This window comes from Pantherophis guttatus, chromosome 3, assembly GCF_059756535.1.
Source record: "Pantherophis guttatus breed Tessera chromosome 3, ASM5975653v1, whole genome shotgun sequence".
Classification (NCBI taxonomy): domain Eukaryota; kingdom Metazoa; phylum Chordata; class Lepidosauria; order Squamata; family Colubridae; genus Pantherophis; species Pantherophis guttatus.
The window spans coordinates 92,404,938-92,424,793 of NC_142065.1; the positions used below are offsets into that span (position 1 = coordinate 92,404,938).

The 19,856-nt window shown below is 38.8% G+C and overlaps 1 protein-coding gene across 7 annotated transcripts in view; it reads left to right on the plus strand.

Moving 5' to 3' along the window:
- Positions 1 to 19,856, plus strand: part of LOC132711353 (uncharacterized) — a 120,049-nt gene that overhangs the window by 86,989 nt on the left and 13,204 nt on the right. For 3 of the 7 annotated variants that reach the window (XR_015733163.1, XM_087890046.1, XM_087890043.1), the window contains exon 4: positions 6,336 to 6,432. The exons of 3 other annotated variants lie outside the window; for them this stretch is intronic. Coding sequence is in view for 2 of the 4 variants with exons in the window: in XM_087890046.1 (XP_087746172.1) it covers positions 6,391 to 6,432 (42 nt within the window). In the remaining 2 variants the exon portion in view is untranslated. Of the gene's footprint in view, positions 1 to 6,335; positions 6,433 to 14,213; positions 15,630 to 19,856 lie in introns of those variants that run through there. One more of the 7 variants, XR_015733164.1, reaches the window with a different exon arrangement.

Sequence of the window (19,856 nt, forward strand, 5' to 3'; positions counted from 1 at the left end):
TCCTGTTAGATGTCTTTGTTATCTGTCATCTTTGTCAGTGGGATATAGAGTACGCCCATTTTTTCCAGTCAGACAGGAGAGATAGAAGCCATCAGAGATAGATAGTCCCTCAGTCTGTTTTATTTAGCAACTGCTTTGCTTAATGACCAAGTTGCCGCTTTGAAAACTTTGCCAATTGTGATTGCTAATGAGGATTACCAGTATTCTATTATTTTTCAAGAGCTCAAGGCAACATTTGTTCGTGCAATTACTTTGGGAGATTGGCTAAGAAAAAGTGACTAACCCAAAGAACGGTAACTCAGTGTATTTTCATAGCTAAGGGTGGGCTTTAGCCTAAAATCTAATCTCAACACTTCAATCACTATACCACAGTAGCTTTCTGTTTTTAGAAGTTCATGTTCTCTCATGTTTTATTTTGGGTTGTTAAATGTTTTCCCTAAATGCTAATTCATTCAGCACTTTGACTATCCACTTCATGCATCTGATAATGAGTGCTCTTGCCTATGTAGAACTAAACATAATTTGTTTTTTAAAGTACAACACATATAATCTTTATGCAATGCTCCAATAACCTATAGTGTAGTACAGTAGGACTCCTAAAAACATCTACAAAGATTCATCCCAGCTGAATAATGAAAAGAAAGAGACAACATATAGTTACTGGAGGCCAGTCAAATACAATTTATTTCTCCTCATTAGCCTGATGAAGGTTACATTCGTACTATATGAGGATTTTCTTTAGTTTTTTCTTAAAAGAAAGTTGGATTATATTCTAGCTCAGTTTGTTAAGGGGCTCTTGTTTATTGGGTGCTAGTTCCTTGTATCATAGCAGCATCAAATGCATCATCAAGAGATGCATTTAATTTATTTCAATTTACATTTATTTAATCCAGATCAAAAGAATATTGCATAAAAATCTCAAAACAGGTTCTATCTAGAAACTCTGAGCTTGGATTTTCCGAGCACAAATACTCTGTCATATAGAAATGATTTTTGAAGATGAAATGTTCAGAAACATTTCATGGCATGGATAAGTGTCATCTATTACACAATAGTTACTACATTTTGTAATATGGGATGTGGCCATCAAAATCAATCATCAAGGAAGTTCAAAAATGCTAATATACAGTGATAGACCAGTGCAGCCTTAAAAAGATAGTCAGTAGATGCCAGATGCTTTAGAGATCCCAAACATCTGGCCAGTCTCTGATGAAAACAGAATGCTGAAATAAATGGGCTTTTGATCTGATGCAGGAAGACATTTCTTGTGTTCACATGAAGATTCCTCTCAGAGAATACCCTGCAGCTGCAACTATTAATGAATATACTTGTGCATGATCATAATAATGTTTCTGATCTAACATCTGGACCCCAATCCTGAGATGCCACAGATGAACAGATTAGATTACAGCTGCCTGTGGACCTGATATGGGTTTGGTAACACAGCACCATCATGCTGAGCATTAGTAATTGGAAAGAAAATATAATTTGTCTGATTTGCAGCCAAAACCATTTGAACTATCTCTTCTTGATGAGCCCTTTTCTCGATAGCCTTTATTTCCATTTGTATTGGTAGTTTTGGAATCTTGATGCATATTCTCAGCCCTTTTATAAAATGCAGAGACCTATCAAAGCCAAAGGGCTGCGTCTGTGCGTGTCCTTGCAATCATGGCTTTTGTGAAACCTTGTCTGATCCCTTTAATGGAAATGGAAATCAAGACCAGAATATTCATGGAGATTGATGTCAATGAAGGCAGCAGTTTATTTAACTACATTCAAACCCACAAATTCTATCTATAACTCTTTTATTTGCACATACAGCTTGTTATTAAAGCAATCAACGATTGTTTCCATATGCCCATAAAGAACTAATCTGAGCATGGCTGAACTGTTTTTTTCTTGTCTAACCAGAATGATGTTACAGAAAATGTCTTTAAATGTCTTCTTTGTTCTTTTCTTCTTTGCTTAAAATTTTGAATATTTATGCTTAAAGAAGATTTCACTTGTAAATGAATCTTGTTCATTTTACTGAGATTAACAACTTTTTTATTTGTTAAACATATTAGTGGATTCAATCCTAGCATTCCATAATTTTCCCCAAAAAATTATTATTTATTTTCAATATTTTAATTTACTGACATTTGTTTTAATACCATTGGGGGAAAGATGTTATGTACTGTCCCAACTCTTTTTTTTAATTATCATAATAGAGAACCATATTCTGCCGTTCTCTACCCTTATCAAAGTGTCACAGAATGCCACAGAAGGATCAGTTAAGGTTGTTAGTAGTTGGACTTCTACAAATCTGGGGAACATTGTTTTGGAAAGGCTAGATTAGAGTGTTGGACTAGAATTGTGGACAGTCCAAGTTAAATTTTAATCTCCATTTAACCATTAGAAAATCAGTATTCTCCCTCCTTTCATTTTTACTCTACCTCACCATTTTGTTCTGCAGGAAAAATAGAAGTATGAGAACTATCCCACGTATTATTTTAAGATTTTACTAGAAACAGTAGCAGGAAATGAGTAATGCTTGATCAAATCAGTATCTAGCCAGAGTAGATACTAATTAAGATTTGCAGCAGTTATAGAACAGTTTCCAGTGCAGGATAGAGTTCTTTGCCCCCCAGTTAATTATCTTTTAAGGGCACAGTGTATGGGATGGGCAATTAATTATCCCAAGGGGTCACATAAGAAACTGGGATTGTTATAGAGGGGCCCAACCAGTGCAACCTGATTTGATGTCCTCAAACTTTCAACTCAACTGCTCAAGCTGCTCCAGGCAAGGAGACAAGCCCTGCACAGGCGCAGAAAAGAGCTTTCTCTCCTTGCCATTCCATGACTGCCAGCTGGCTGAAAGACTGCATGGTGACTACACAGAATTGGACCCAGCTTGGCTTCTTTTTCTGCTCCCTGCAATGTGTTTATTTACATTTGATTTCTAATTTCTGATTGAGCTCATGAGGACTGGATAAAGACAGTCAAAGGGTTGGCTGTGGCCCAGGGGCTGTAAAATGCCCAGTATGATCTAGACCATGGATTTCCAATCTTTTGGCTTACCTGGGCTGCATTGAGCAAAGAGAAATTGTCCTGGGCTGTATATAAAATATATAATATAGTTAATGTATATAAATAACATACTTCCTTTATTTTTTAAAATATGTTTTATTATTTTGTGGGGCTGCATTACTAGCTGTCCAGGGCTGCATGTAACCCATGGACCACAGGTTAGACTCACCTGATCTAGATGATGCATTTGCTTTAGACTTTGTATACAGATTTCTGCATAATTATCTGGGTTTATTTTTTGTCTCCTAGAATCCCATTACCTGTAGCTTTGATTCCATAAATCCAACAGAAAAATCACATACGCCCATTCCTGATGGATGCAAAAATGTCTTTTGGAATTACATTCATTAGGCAAGCATTAATTGTGCAAAGGCATTACAGTTAATGTGGGATCAGTTACTTGAATGCCTCATCAACAAAAATTGCAATTGAATCTCTCCATTTCTGATAGAAGGAATTAAGATAGCAATAGCACTTAGACTTACGTACCACTTCACAATGCTTTACAGCTCTCTTTAAGTGGTTTACACAGTCAGCATATTGCCCCCAACAATCTGGGTCCTCAGATAGATAAATTATAAGATAAATTATTAAAGGAAAATTCAGATAAAACCAGTCATCCACTTTTTCTCTTGGACTCTTTCTGCATTCCCTTTGATCAGAAGTTTCAACCTATTTTGCCTGTGAATCAAAAGAAATAATTGGGGACAAAAAAAACAATTTAAATAAATTTTATTTATTCATTCATTTATTCATTCATTTTAAGGAACTCTCATTTTTTCATAGTTAAAAGCACTCTCATTTATTTAATGTAAGCATTTAATGGTATTAAGCCTTTAAACTATCGAACTATGCCTTTACCTGAAAAAGAGCTATAACTTTGGTATAAGATACAAAGTTATCTTATAACTTTGTTATAAGTGCAAAGTGCAGCCATTTCTGTGATCATGGTGGCAGCTCTTTATTAATCCCTATAGACCAAACCATATTATTTTCCACATAATAAAGTTGCAGAATTAGCAAAGTTCCCAGTGTGGTCAGCATGATTTATATGACCAGGGTAACAGTAGAGATTTAAAAGTTTGTGAATATGTACATTCATGAATAAATATTAGTAGTCATGCATTTCTTGAGTCTGACAAATTGAGGACTATGCTCCTGAAAATTGATAGTATCACAATATTTGTCAGTGGTATATTCTGAAAACTAACAAACTTCTACAGATGGATATTAATCTGGATTCACTAAATTTTCATGTTCATTGTTTCACAAAAGTAGAAAAACCACCACATGTACAAGGAGAGCTTCGGATCTATTACAATCCTTTTAAATGTCAATCACCGATATTCGGAAGCAGATTGCCTTTAGTATAATCTGACAGTAAGATATATCAGAAATGTTGAAGCAGTGGAAAGATCAATTTAACCCATCAAGTTTCCTGTTGGCTTTGATTTTTTAATGAACATATCTCAATAAATCTCTTAGCCAAGTAACTAAGGGATCAGGACATCAGGATATTGGATTGAGCATTATTTCTGCAACCAAAGCCATGTTCTGCCTGAAGCGGTGGTCATATGCATCTACCCGACTATGGTCATATTTATAATCTTTTAATTCGCTTTTTCTCTTGGGGTCCTTCCTGAAGCAGAACTCTTAGCCTGCTGCAAAATCAACAAGACTGAATGAGGAAAATTGCCATAATGATATCTTCAGTTTAATTGCTTGCAAAAACCATTGTTTTACATGTTATACAACTAAAGATACAAGATTTATTGTATTAAATTATTCACAATAGCTCTGCTTCAGTAGTAATGTACAGTAGTGTAAATTTCTGGTACAAGTAGTGTACAGTAGTGTAAATTTCTGGTACAAAATAAAATGGGAATGATTAAACTGGAGAATTGCCTCTTTATCATGTCATCAATCTGAACTTTGGTTTGCATTTTGTTTTGTTTTTTCACTTCCTAAATGACATAAACTTATATCTGTAAAGCTAGTGTTGGGTACTTTTGTAACAGATTTGATAGGGCTATTTAATGAAAACAGAAGAGACTCCCTGAGATTAATATCATGAAGGGTATTAAGAGAAACTACTAACACATATTTTCTATAAAAATAAGCATTATTCATCTAATAAAAATTTTCAACTCTCCAAAAGCATCATAAGAATACAGAAATATATATAGTGTTTTGTAGTCTTCTGCAAAGATTTAAGAGGATTCAATTCCTCATATGCCTACAGCCATGGTTCCCAAACTCTGCACGGCATTGCCCTGGGTTACTCATGGGAATGCTGCAGGATATTTTACTATTCAAGAAAAGGAGCTATTAGTACTGTACCTAGGAGACCACTATGCAGAGTTTAGACTTAGAATAACAGAATTGGAAGGGACCTTGTAGGTCATTTAGTCCAACTCTCTGCTCAAGCAGGAGACCTTACATCATTTCTGATAAATGGCTGTCCAGTCTCTTCTTGAAAGCCTCCAATGATGAAGCACCCAGAACTTCTGAAGGCAAGCTGTTCCATTGGTTGATTGTTCTCACTGTCAATAATTTTTTTCCTTATTTCTAGGTTAAATCTCTCCTTGAATAGTTGCTATCCATAGTTCCTTGTCTGGCTTTTGGGTGCTTTGCAAAATAGGTTGTCCCCATCTTCTCTGTGACAGCCTCTCAAATATTGGAAATCTGCTATCATGTCATCCCTGGTCCTTCTCTTCACTAGACTAGCCATGCCCACTTTTTGTAGCTGTTCTTAATATGTTTTAGCTTCCAGGCCCCTAATTATTTTTGTTCTTCTCTGCATTCTTTCTAGAGCAGGGGTGTCAAACTCATGGCACGCAGGCTGGATGCATCATGCACTGGCCATTCCCACCCCCATTTTAGCGAAGGGGAAAAAGCTGTGATATGTCACATGATGACAATATGATGATGCGAGTTTGACACCCCTCTTCTAGAGTCTCAATAGCTTTTTATAGTGTGGTGACCAACACTGGGTGTAGTATACTAAGGCTTTATAGAGTGATACTACTACCACGTATGATCTTGATTCAATCTCTCTGTTAATGCAATTTAGGATTGCATTGGCTTTTTTGGTTGCTGCTGCACACTGCTGGCTCATATTTAATTAATTGTCCACTAGGACTCCAAGATTCCTCTCGCAGTTATTGCTATTAAACTAGGTTTCACCTAATCTGTACATGTACTTTTGGTTTTTCTTGCCTAAGTGTAAGACTTTATTTTTCTCTATGTTTCATTTTGTTATATAGGGCCCAATGTTAACGTCTGTCGAGATCCATCTAGATCTTGAACCTATCATCTAGGATGTTGGTTATTCCTATCAGCTTAGTGTCATCTGCAAATTTGGTGAGTTCCCCTTCTATTCCCTCATCCAAGTCATTTATGAAGATATTGAAGAGAACTGGATCTAAAACAGAAGGAATCCTGTGGTACCCCACTGCTTACTTCCGTCCATGTTGATATAGTACCATTAAAGTACTATATTGAATACCTTACTGAAGTCTAAGTATACTATGTCCACAGCATTTTGCTGGTATACTAATTTAGTCACTTAGTCAAAGAATGAAATAAAATTGGTTTGGCATGATCTGTTTTTAACAAATCCATGCTGGCTTCTAGTTATACCTTTATTTGTTTCTAGATATTCACAGATCTGTTTTTCGATTATCTTTTACGGTATCTTCCCAGGTATTGATGTTAGGCTGATTGGAGTTTAGAGGGGTCCATGAAAAAAATTATTGAGATACTAAGCGCACTGTGAACTGAGAAAATTTGGGAACTTCTGGTCTAGAGCAGTGGTCACTGCTGGTGGTCCGCAAGAAAATTTTGTTGGTCCACAGAAAAATTATTTGCATTTTTTATATCACACCAAATCAGGGGTCCTCAAACTATGGCCCCTGGGCTGGATATGTGCAATGAAAGTTTGCGTTGTAGCCAGCCAGGTGCTAGATCAGTCCCTGCAAACTGTCTCTCGAGGAGCCTGGCCAAAGTTTCATGCATTGCTCGCTGAAGTGCCTGGACTCCCAGCAACGGGATGGGGTCCTTCAGGCACTTACCTTGGCCTCCTGTTTAGTAGCTCCAGCCCTCCCTCCATCGTGGGAGATCAGGCACCTCAGTGAGCAGCACACAAAATTCCCACTGCCCAGGAGGAGAATAACACGCTGGAGCCCAAACACTGGGCCTCACTGGCCTCGGAAGCCAGGGATCCTACAGGCATCCTGGCCATGTAAATCCCTGGGTTGTTCTCTCTGCCCGCCCACTGCACCTGGGCCTCCAGGCACCGTCTGCCCCAAACCAAGCAGCAGGGAGGAACTGGCCGGCTGAGCACAGCGCCCTTCTAGCGCCCGCCACCCTGGCAAAGGCAAAGCGGAAGCAGTCATTGGCGGTGACCCGATCCTGGCCACCAATGCTGCAGGCAAGAACCGATCCAGCTTCATGGCCATGCAGATGAAGCCTGCATTGGCCACTTCTCTCTGCTGTAGTGCCTCTCAGACGTGACTTACTGCTCCGAGCCAAAGTGGCGGGAGGTAAGGGCTTTCTTGGCACCACCAGCTGGTGAAAATGTACTGCGATGAAGGCGGAAAGCTGTTGCCATGCAAAGGCAAGTGGCACTTCTTTCCTGCACACTAAGACTCCAGCCATCTCCACCACCGATTCGGCACACCTGTGCCGCATCCCCCCCTTGCCACAACAGCACCATTACCTCCTTCCGGATGGCAAGGGCTGCGATACTCCTTGCACGTTACACCACTTGCAACGTTGCACCTACCACCTTTATGGTGGAGATTTCCAGCCCCACCAAGAGCTTCCTGATTGGTACCATAATCCAGAGCTCTAGTCACAGGACTGGCCCATTGGTCATCCCGAAGCAGTTCTTCCACCCGGGTGCACCGGCTCCGGGAGGACGATGACCAATGGGCCAGTCCTGTGACTAGAGCTCTGGATTATGGGCCCAATTTCCCACCAATATGAGCAAGCTCCCATCTTCTTTTTTCTTCACTCAGATCAACCACAAAGCTTCTCCTTGAGAGAAGGAACACAAAAGAGGTTGCTGGAAGGTTGTATGCCCGGACTAGGCGCTTTCTATCGGGCCTCCTTTGCAGAAACAGAGACAGGCAGGAGGCCAAGAGAAAGTGCCTGGTCCGGACACACAGCGCCCCAGTGTCAAGCTAGGTTGACGTCCCCCTGCATCGATCCAGCAGACAAAACAGGAAAGGGGGGCAGAGAGAAACAGTCCAGTTGCCAAGGTATGCCAGAGTGGGAGGCCAACGAACCAGAGAGCTTCTTCCCTGTCTTCTCAGGAGCATGGAACTTCTGGCGACTGGGCCCTGAGCTCCCTTGTAGTTTGTTTTGCTGCTGGAGGATGGGCTGCAGCGGTCCCACCTTGGCCTACACCAGCTACTTGCAGTCACCAATGCTGGGATTGCTGCAGAGAGTCTCCCCCTTCAAGGTCTTTTTGTGCAGATTGGAGGGATGCAGAAATTCCAATTTAAGGTCTGTTTCAGCTTTCTCGTGTGGGGCTTTGGGCAAAGCCTGGAGTGAAGTGCCACTGTTGGCAAAGAGCCAGAGGGCCTTGTTCCAGTGGGACAGCATCATGGCCTGGAACTGCCTGCTGAGCCTCCAGGCAATGGTACCTGGCCTTGCACTTCCACAGGTCTTCTCTCTGCTTGGAAAGCCTATGTTGATTCTCAGTGAGGTGCTGCTTCTGCTGTGCCTCCTTCTCAGTCAGATCCAATTTGAACTGAACTAGCTGTTTCGCCAACTCTTCCTCATAGTAGCTGCTTAGCTCCAACAACTGTTTCCTGTTGGGGCCCAAAGGAGCCTGGGCGGGGAGATGAGGAGTGGCTGGAAGGGGAGGGGCGTGTAGAGGCCGGCAAGGTGCCCTTCGATGTGAATGACATTGAGTTGGCCACGCCCACCCAGTGACATGACCACCTGGCCAAGCCCACCCAGCCGATCATTAGTTCATATTAGTGGTCCGCGGGATTTAAAATTATGAATTTAGTGGTCCCTGAGGTCCAAAAGGTTGGTGACCCCTGGTCTAGAGAGTCATCAATTTCATCTAGTGAGAACTTCAAAGCATCTTTAGATGAAAGACAGATTAACTATTTACAAATGTATATTGAGGAGTAGAAGTTGTGCATCATTGATTAAAGCATAACTGCTCCAAAAGAAATTGATTCTATAATTCTAATTACCTTTTTTCTTCTTCCTAAAAACTGAGTAGAAAAGCAAAGTATGAGCAAAAGATTTATATGAATGAACATATGATTAATATTTTGGGACAATGAACACATGATTAATATTTTGTTCTCCCTCATCTAATCCTGGAAATTTTCTTAATGTTGCTTGCATTGATTTTAAGACAGTTTTTGGTTTTATTCCCAAAGATAAATATAGACAGAGCTTGATTTATGTCCCCCGTTGGGATTGGATTCTTAGTTGCTTGAGTGGAGCAGTCTTTAAGCAGGATGTAAAGCTCAACAACTACAATCCCAGCACTCTCAGCTGTGGTCATTAAGCAATCCCAGGATTGTTAAGCAAATATATTTTCAAATGTCAGGTATAAAGAACGAGGATCATTTGTATGGAGGTTTCAGAGGCTGAAAAAAGTATCAGAAAAGAAGCTTCAGAAAAGAAGCCCCCAAACAGAGCTTCAGAGGCTTTTTTTCTGAAGCTCTGTTTCAGAGGCTTTCAGAGGCAGGAAAGTTTTTTCTGAAACAGAGTTTCAGAAGTTTCAGAGGCAGAAAAAAAAGCAAAAAAAAAAAAAAAAAAAAAGCAAGGCACAGAGCTCACAACCAAGGAACCTGTTGCTAAAATTCACCTCTGGGAACAGCTGATTGAGGGTATTCCAGGAGGCCGATCCACCTGCCAATCAACTTTTTTCTTATTTTCCTCCTCAAAAAACTAAGATGCGTCTTATACTCCGGTGCGTCTTATACTCCACCTTAAATTTTGCCATCTTAAATTTTGGTTCAAACTAAGCTTTACTTACAGCTTTCTGGTTTCCCTGACCTTACACGACAAAGTTGTATGAACATAGAAATTAGTTGTTGATTTGGACTGAAAAGATTTTACCATGATTGCCCTGAGAGAGCCTTGATTACCTTAAGAGAGCCTAAACAGAGTTGAAACAATGGGCTCTTGACAGTGATATGAATAGAATAATAGAATAGAAGAATTGGAAAGGACATTGGAGTCTTCTAGTCCAACCTCCTGCTTAGGCAGGAAACCCTATACCATTTCAGATACATTGTTATCCAATCTCTTCTTAAAAACTTCCAGTGTTAGAGCATTCACAATTTCTGGAGGCAAGTTGTTCCACTGATTAATTGTTCTAACTGTCAGGAAATTTCTCCTTAGTTCTAGGTTGCTTCTCTCCTTGATTAATTTCCACCCATTGCTTCTTGTCCTACCCTCAGGTGCTTTGCAGAATAGTTGGACTCTCTTGACTACAGAAATTATGATCTAAGCATAATCTCTGATTTGGAGTGAATCTGTTTGCAACACCCTTTTTACTTGCCTATTACTTTTTCAACATGCAGGGGATTCTTTTTCACTTGCCCAGTGTAACGTTTTGCTGTTTTGGGGGATCATGGGATGGTAGAATATTTTCCAGTGCAAGAGCCCATGTACAGTGGTGGGCTGCTGCCGGTTCGGACTGGTTCACACAAACCAGTAGTTGTTGAACTGCTGGTGGGCCCGCCCACCTGCCCGGGCACAATCCAGTCCTATATCGCTGTGTTTTGGGACGCCGCATGCATGCGTGCACGCTCACATTTCCGGTGCTGAGTGAACTGGTTGGATATGTGACTCCCACCTCTGCCCATGTGCATATGGAAAACAGAATCAGTCTCACTTGTGTTTTTGCACAGCTGTTCTTATTTGGATGGTTTGGTGAGCTGACATGATAATTCAAATACTAACTGATCATCATGTTAACATCCAATGAATAAAATACTCTCCCTGTCTTCACTGAGAGGTCACCTGAGATTTCCAGAATGGTTTCCAAATTTTCTTTAGTCATTACTGTTTTATGCTTAATAGTGAAGTAACTTTGATAACCATATTTTTGTTTTTACAATGTACTCTTTTAATATATTATGTTTGGTTTAAGTATAAATATTGACTCACTTTTTTTTGGTTTTTGCTTTTTGAGCATAAATTAAATCAAATAAACAGAGTTTTGGGTTGCAGCCACTTTCCTTTTTTTCTTTCTTTTTTTTTCTGTTAAGTATATTCATCGGCCCAAGGGTGCCACAAAAGCATTTTGGGGATTAATTATGATTAATAAATGTAATTAATAAATTAAATGCAAAGATTAAAGAACAATTAAACTTAATTAAATAAAGAAGCAAAGAACACGATGGCTGCTATAGGTGTCACATTAGGAAACCTAGGAGTTTAGGATTGTAGTCTTGGTTTGGTTTATTTTTTTAAATTAACATATTTAACTAAAATTATTATTTATGTACAATTTTTTAGGAGTAATTCATTCAGTCAACTATCTCTTCTCATCTACAGCACATCCTCTTCCTGACTAGCTGTCACATTAAGATCTTCTCTGTGCTGCCTACAAACACAGACATGGTCTCTTGGCTGCCCACATTTGCAGCCATCTGTTAAAATGGCAGTACGCCCAATTCAGAGGAGTTTGCTTCATTTCTTAAAGACAAGGGATGCTAAGAAAAGTTTGGACAGACAGGTGACAGACAGCTTTGACATTTTTCTACATGATAGTTTTTCACCTTGAGGCCCTTTTTTCCTGTCCTGATTTGACAAGATTACATCTGTTGGCAATCAGGGGGCCATACTTTCTCTCAACTAAGTGTCAGAGTACAGTAGAAGATCATCAATATTCTACTCTGACAAGAGAAAGACTATTTCATCACCCCAAAGCTGCCAAATAGCATATTGAAATACATATAGCTTCCAGATACACGGTTCTAATAATCTCATAGAACCATAAAGGATTCAGTCTGATGCTAACAAAACATCAGAAGTCCAGTTACATCACTGGCTGCATATTGTAAACCACTCTTCAATAGTTCATCTCTAGCTAATGGCACCCAATGGGAATGCAAAATTACATTAGCATTTTATCACAAATGTAGAAACAAGCTGGAGAGGAGGGGGGGAGGGGAGAGAAGAGTGCAGCTCAGCTTAAGTTCATTTGCACTGCTCTGCTGAAAAATTGATTGCCATTCCTGAATATTACTTTTTTTAGGCCTATATACTTTAACTGGTTATGTGCCATCAAGTCGGTGTTGATTATCTGCAAAGTTTTGTCCCCAACCTACCCTTCATATCTTCTTGGTTGATCCATTGCTCTTCTAATTGAGTCTGTCTACCCTGCTGTTGCTTATATTCTTTATTTCTACCGTTCCCAGCATTACGGACTTCTCAAGGGAGATGTGTCTTCACACAATGTGTCCAGAATATAGTAATTTGAGTCTGGTCATTTGTTCTTGAATAAATTGGAATCATTTGTTCTATGACACATTTGCTTGTTTTCTTGGCTAACTATAGTATTCTTCAAGACGATGTGATTATACTCCACAATAATAAAGAGCATTCTTGAAATCCCTGCTGCTTCTGTTTCTGTTTTCTTGACCTTGCCTACCTTGAAGGGTTGACATTTATCTTGAAAGCTTGTCAGAGTTCCTTTCTACATAACTATACCAAGCAAAATCAAGGCAGGGTTATTTTAAGTTTCTTTCTTTAACTTTTTTTTTCTTTCCCAACTAAGTAATCTGTTTTCCTCCCTTTAATTCTTTCAAAGGAGCCCATCATCCAGCACTGTATCATTAATAACGTTATCTTACTTATCCAGGTGATTGGTTTGATAAAATTCAGGAATGGTTTACTATTGCCTTTTTCTTTTCAGTGTGAAATAAGCCTCTGCTATTGTCCCTAGGCACAGGGATGTGGTGGGTTAGTGGCTAAGATGCTGAGCTTGTCGATTGAAAGGTCGGCAGTTCAGCTATTCAAATCCCTAGTGCCGCGTACGGGGTGAGCTCCCGTTACTTGTCCCAGCTTCTGCCAATCTAGCAGTTCGAAAGCACGTAAAATATTCAAGTAGAAAAATAGGGACCACCTTCGATGGGAAGGTAACAGCATTCCGTGCGCCTTTGGCATTTAATCATGCTGGCCACATGACCACAGAGACGTCTTTGGACAGTTCTGGCTCTTCGGCTTGAAATGGAGATGAGCACCACCCCCTAGAGTCGAGAACGACTAGCACATATGTGCGAGGGGAACCTTTACCTTTATTGTCCCTAAAATAATCAATCTCTCTCCAACATCTTTCTATATTGCTTCTCTTTAGTGTAGGTATCTGCTTGTTTCAGGCAGGCAACTAGGGTACCTTGGGATATCCTGCTGGGATTCTACATTCCTGGGCATGCTGTATACCCTAAGAATTCTTATCCCATCTGTCCCAGGAACATGTTTCTGCCATGTGAGGCATTGGGTGGGATCATACTTTTTCCAGTGCCATTAGATTTTAGAGCTTATGTTCTTCTAAGGGTCATTATGTATGAATAATTGAAAATCCCTTGATACCACAAACATTAAAAATTATTTTGACTGAAATATTAAAGTGATTTCAGACAAGTATATTTGGGATCACATTTCAGCCATAGGTAGAACAACTGCACAAATTTGTTAGAAGCATTGTACTGAGGCTGGATGACTGCCCCTATTCACAAACACATTCCACTTACAACAAACAGGCGGTTGTCTTACAAGCAAATATACATGTTATACACTATGCCATTCTTCCTTCATATTCCATTTACATTACAAATCTACATTACAGTCTCACAGGCAAAATGCCTCCATCATTGAAGTAATTCATCAAAAGGGAAAGGGTCAATTCTTTACTTCCTCTGCCATTATACCAGTGAAACTTTATTTTTTTAAAAATAAATTTTTATTAGAATATAAATATTAAAAAAAAAAATAACATGACATACACACAACAAACATTTATACAACATATAAACAAAAAGAAATTATGTTTCCTTCTTAAGCATTGTTTCAAAGTGACATTCTGCTTGTTATATATTTCTTCACCTCTCCTTAGTGTAATGACATTTTCTATATCGGTAATATTTCTCCTCTAGGTTTTTTGTTTATTTCTAATTTTTTGTTGTGACTCCGACCCCCGAGGCCGACTTATCGGAGGGAGAAGGCTCCCTCTCCAGGACCCCCCTCTCTGGCAATGCCTCAGGTGTCTCCCGAAGGAGAAGAGATTGGCCAGGAGCCAGGCATCTCCTCGCAGTCGGACAGTGACGGAGATAAGTCTTGGCTGGATCCACGCCAGCGTCAGAGAGACAAGCGCACGCAGCAGAAAAGGAGGCATGCCAGAGATTAAGCTGAGTCACTGGACCACACCCCACAGGGGATAAAAGGGGGTGAGGTGGCCATTCAGACTCTGTGATGGACAAAACTAAACTACTAGCGAGTCACATTGTATCTTTGAAACAATGTTATCTGCCTTGGATTTAATACGGATTGGACTTGACAATTCTTGAACTGTGTGTATCTTGTTTGGGTTTATCTGCCGGAGGAACAACCCCTCCCTCTATGAGTAAAGTTCTTGGCAAGCAGCTACTGGGTTGCTGCCAATCCCCTTATCGAAAGAATTTGTTGTCTGCAAGTTTTATTTAACCCCTGGCTATCTGTTTGTGTGTGTGAGAGAGACGGGGACAGAACATCTTTAACCAATTATACCATTTATTCCCTATTTTATAGTAATCTGATTCTTCTCTTTCTTGTATTTCTTTGGTTAATCTATCCATTTCAGCGCATTCTAGAATTTTTTCTATTAAATCTGTTTCGTTTGGCGTTTTTTCTTGCTTCCAATTTTTTGCATATATTATTCTTGCAGCTGTTAGTATGTGAATTGTGAGATATTTAATATCTTTAGGGTATGGTTTATTAAAAATTCCTAGTAAAAACGTTTCTGGTTCTTTATCTATCTGTGTTTCTGTTATTTGTTCCAACCATTTTTTGATGTTAGACCAAAATTTCTTTGCTGCCGGGCATGTCCACCATAAATGATAGAAGGTTCCTTGTGTCTTCTTACACTTCCAGCAGATCGGACTATTTTTGGCCTGTATTTTTGCCAGTCTGGTGCCACCTATAAAACATGTGCCACCTATAAAACATTTTCAGTTGGTTTTCCTTGTACGCCACTGCTCTTATTAGTTTTATATTTACTTTTCCCATTTTTCCAAATTTATTGTATGTTTGATGTTTTTGAGCCCATTTAATCATCATTTCCTTGACTGTCTCTTCTTCTATTTTATAGCGTAAAAGAAATTTGTAAATTCTGCTAATTAGTTTGTTTTCTGAATCTAATATAATTTTGTCTATTTCTTGTTTTTGTTTATGAATTTCATATATTTTTATGTGTTCTCTATATTTAGATTGTATTTGGGTATAAGTCCACCAATCTATTTCCCTATCTAAGTCTGTCTCCAATTGTTGTTTTGTCTTCAATTTACCTTGATAGTCAATTAAATCTTTATATCTAATTATTTTTGTCTTATCTGTTAGATTTGGGTGTCTAATTGATTCTACCGGTGATAACCAACTTGGTATTTTCATATAGTGCTGTTTTTTAATTTTAAGCCAAATTTGTAGTAATGAATTTCTTATTGTGTGTCTTTTGAAGTATGAATGTGTTTTGTATCCTTCATCCCACATAAAGGAGTGCCAGCCAATTTGAAGTTCGTGTCCCTCAATTGTTAAAATTCTAGGATGTTTTAATTCTATCCAGTCTTTGACCCAAGAGAATACTGCTGCTTGATAATATGTCTCCCAATCTGGAAGTGCAACTCCTCCTCTATCTTTTGTGTCCTTACCAGTGAAACTTTAAAATGGGTTCCATTAGTATCAACACTATTTTAAAGCCAAGAAACAAACAAAAAAGCTTTTTCTTCTTTCTTTAAGATGCTGTAGGACTGGAAATCTTGGAAAGAAAATTAAGGTCCCTAATAGAGGAGAAAGATTTACAATTGGAACCTTAAGAAAAAAATTAAGACTTCAGGAAGAGGTTTCTGGATAATACAAGAAACTTCCACAGCCACTGACATTAGGAACTAGGTGAATTTCCTGGCTACACTTCACTGTATATAATCCAAAGACGTTCTGAAGCATATTTCAAGTGAAAGTCAAAGATAGATCCTGGTTTTAAATTGTATACATAGAGTAAATCTTTACAGTAAAGCTGTGCAGTTTCTAAAACCATATGCTTTGAATTAAAGACATATTCTATAACAGAAAAACTTTAGAGCATTCTTATATGTTGGACCTTTTCTTGGCAACAATATCTTTTGTACCATTGACTTTACTTGTTTTCCAAGGGGGGAAAAATCCTTTAATTTTAGAATATTCCTTATTTTAGAAAGTTTGTGTGAAAATATCCCAGTGACCTTTGAGAATTGTGTTTTAAAGGAAAGGGTTATTGATTGGAGTTGTGCCTTAACTCCATACTATATTTTTCTGAAGTGAAATTGATTAAATTCTCATAATGCCCTTTTTCTGGAACTGGGTTGAACCAGAATATTTAGTAGTATTTTAGTAGTATCTGAGGGCAAGGTAGACATGTAAGATACGTAAGATGTATTAATGGAGGAAGATAGACACACACACATACAGAGACAGAGAGAACTAGAGAAATAATGGAGATATATGCCTAGGACTGATGAGACACAGCTTTAATCATAGAATTCCATGCGGTGACTTTGGTCTAGTCATATACTATCTTCCTCTTCTTCCTTTTCTCCCTACCAATATTCCTGAGGTCATCACTTTGGCATCATTCCCTTTGAAGAATTCAAAGTGGGGGAAATGTTGCTTAAATATTGTACTTGAAGCAGAGGCAAAAACTCTTTTACCCCCTTTTTTTGCTTTGAAGAGTTAAAATATACCCTCTGCTACTTCCTGCCATGAAATTTAAGTCTCTTGTGCCCTTCTCTCCAAACTTCAGCATTCTCTTTCGCTTGAAAATACTGCTTACAACAAATTACCTCAAAAAAGTGTCTGAGAAGGGGAGTTTTGACTGGTGATCTTTATTTCAGGAGCTCTTATTTCTCAAGTGATTGAAAGATGTATTCAGAAAATGAAGTGCACAAGCCAGTCCAAATTCAATGCATGTGACTTCTAGTTATACACCAGTGCATCCATAACCCAGAGAATGACTATAGTTATTTAAGGATGCTGCAGTTAAAATCCAAATCTGTCATATCTCTGATAACCTATTCCTGTTTTAAAGCTGTTGGATTTTAAAATGCATTTTTGATTTACTAGTGGTTTTCCATGTCTTAGAGGAACAAATACTATGAAATAATGTGGCACAGTGCCAGTCACCAACCTATATATATATATATATTACCCTATTACATCAATGACTAATAATGGGGGGGGGGAGCATGTTGTTTGCCTAATTGCTAATTTTTGCTCCCTTGCCCTTACTGCAAACATCTAGTTACTAAGATTGTGCAAAGTCTTCCAGATCTAGTGCTTGAAATATTATAGCACATTCTGCTTAAGACTTGAGAAAACATTGCAAGGGGCTCCCCAATGTTGGCTTAGCATGCTTAGAAATAGGGGGGGGGAATTGCTATAGATTGCTATGAAAGCGTCACCCTGCCAAGATTTTCCATAATCATACTAATTATATTTGCTGTTTCATATTTGCAGTATTGTAATTCTGACAAACAGATTGTCTGCTGAAGGACAATTTATTTTTTTAAAAAAAACCCAAATCATTCAACTTTTATTTTAAAAGTTAACTAATTTTCTACTAAAATTTTAGTTGTAGTATTAGTGCCAGTATTAGAAGAATAGTTTGTTGGGCTGAAGAAATACTGAAAATCCCAACTCTCATTCTCATCCTTGCTAATATAAAGTTTAATCATGAATAATAATAATAATTAAATAATAATAAATAATAATGCTCACATATTTTACAAGCACATATATCATAAACCAAAAAGTGTTCTCTGGAAGGGCATCTTAGTAAACTTTTTTCCAGATGAGTATAAAGAATCAGTAATGAAGAATATTGTCCCTAATGTTCAGGAACAAAATTGGTCTAGTGATAGTACCCTTTACAAACTAAGAACTTGTGCTAAATATTAGAGAAAGAAATATGTGGATCAAGTAGCCATGGCTATAAAAGTAACCAGAATAGCATTAAAAGCTCACTACCAGCATTCCAAATAATGCACCCATAGAAAGCAGAACTCCAAGTCACATTCTTCAAAGAACAATTTATTGGATACATCATATTGGCATGACTGGTGAAAATTAACTCTGAAAGTTCCCGTGGTTTTCACCTAATTAAAAAGTGAAAGTTCCCCCTTCCCTCAAGTCATCAGTCACATTGTCCAATAGCGGTGCTGGCCGGTTACTTGGTTACTCCACTCCTCCTCTCCCCAGCACTTGTTGGAATGTCCTTGTTTCCCACAGGAAAACTTTTTGTTTTGACTACAAATCCCAGCTATCTACTTTCCCCTCTCCCTGTCTCTTCTGCCTTGTGGCAAACTTGAAGCCTCAAAAATGGCCTCAGCCAGATTCGCTTCAGGGTTGACACTCACTCTTTACTCAAAAGATATAAGAATGGAATAACAGTGGGTAAGGAACAATAAATCTATTTCTTGTGTGCAAGAAATTAAAATCGAAGCTTATGTATATTATAGTACTGCTCAGAAAAAGCCAAAATAAAACTTAACATCCACCATATACCACCTTTTTATTATCTCGAAAAAGCAGAAATCCGATCCACCAATCAGTTTTCAGTGAAAAACATGTGTATATGATTCAGGGTGCGGGGAGGAAGAATTCTAACTGAAACTATCAGAAGACCCTGAGAATATGATGTGGTTTTTGAAGTCCAGAAAGTTTCTAGAAGAACATTCAGAGATGAAGGTGTCTGTACATGCTGTAAACTCTGCTGACTTCTCCTGATAAGATAGAGCTTAAATGTCCAAGGATGCAAATTAAGTAGGGACACATACATTTGTCCTTTCCAAAAGTATGTTTTAAAAAGATGTATTTTTCACTTATAACAGTATTAAAGCTCCTCTTTCCTAAAATACATTACAATAATGTATTTATAATGAATGTCAATATATTTTATAGTAGACAATTACAGATAGTCATCATTTTTGAAGAGATAAAAGCATCATTTATTTGTAATGATTGTGATATTTCCCAGTGAAAAGCCACTTGTTACACTGGCTGCAGTTCAGTTTTTGTAAATAACAGTGCCAAAAACACTGAGCTGAACATGCATAACTTCAGACTTACCAGAATGGTTACGTAAATGCTTGCTTGGGTTACTATTAGTGATCCCACTTCTCAGAGTTGGATGTGGGATCAGGTTGTGAATTCTCCATGGATTTTACCGGAGTTTATTTGTCCAGTCCCATCAAACAAATACCACTGTGGCTGTTGTGGCCCGTCAGTGGCCTGTGCAGTTAGTAGCTGATTTCGACAGCGAGGAGGCTGGTGTGGTGCTGTGCCAGCAGCCTGTGCAGTTGGCACTCAAGTCAGACAATGAGGAGGCTGGAGAAGATGTGGTGCCAGAGGCAGGGATTCAGCCAGGGCCTTCAGAACCTCCAGAAGCTCCCATAAGTGAAGAGGAAGAAGAGGAGGAGCCTCTTCTCGATGCACGAACGCACAGAGCTGTGAAAAGGCAGGAGTGGCTCCTCAGGAGAAGTCTCCTCAAGAGTAAGGCTTGGGGCTAATTGGCC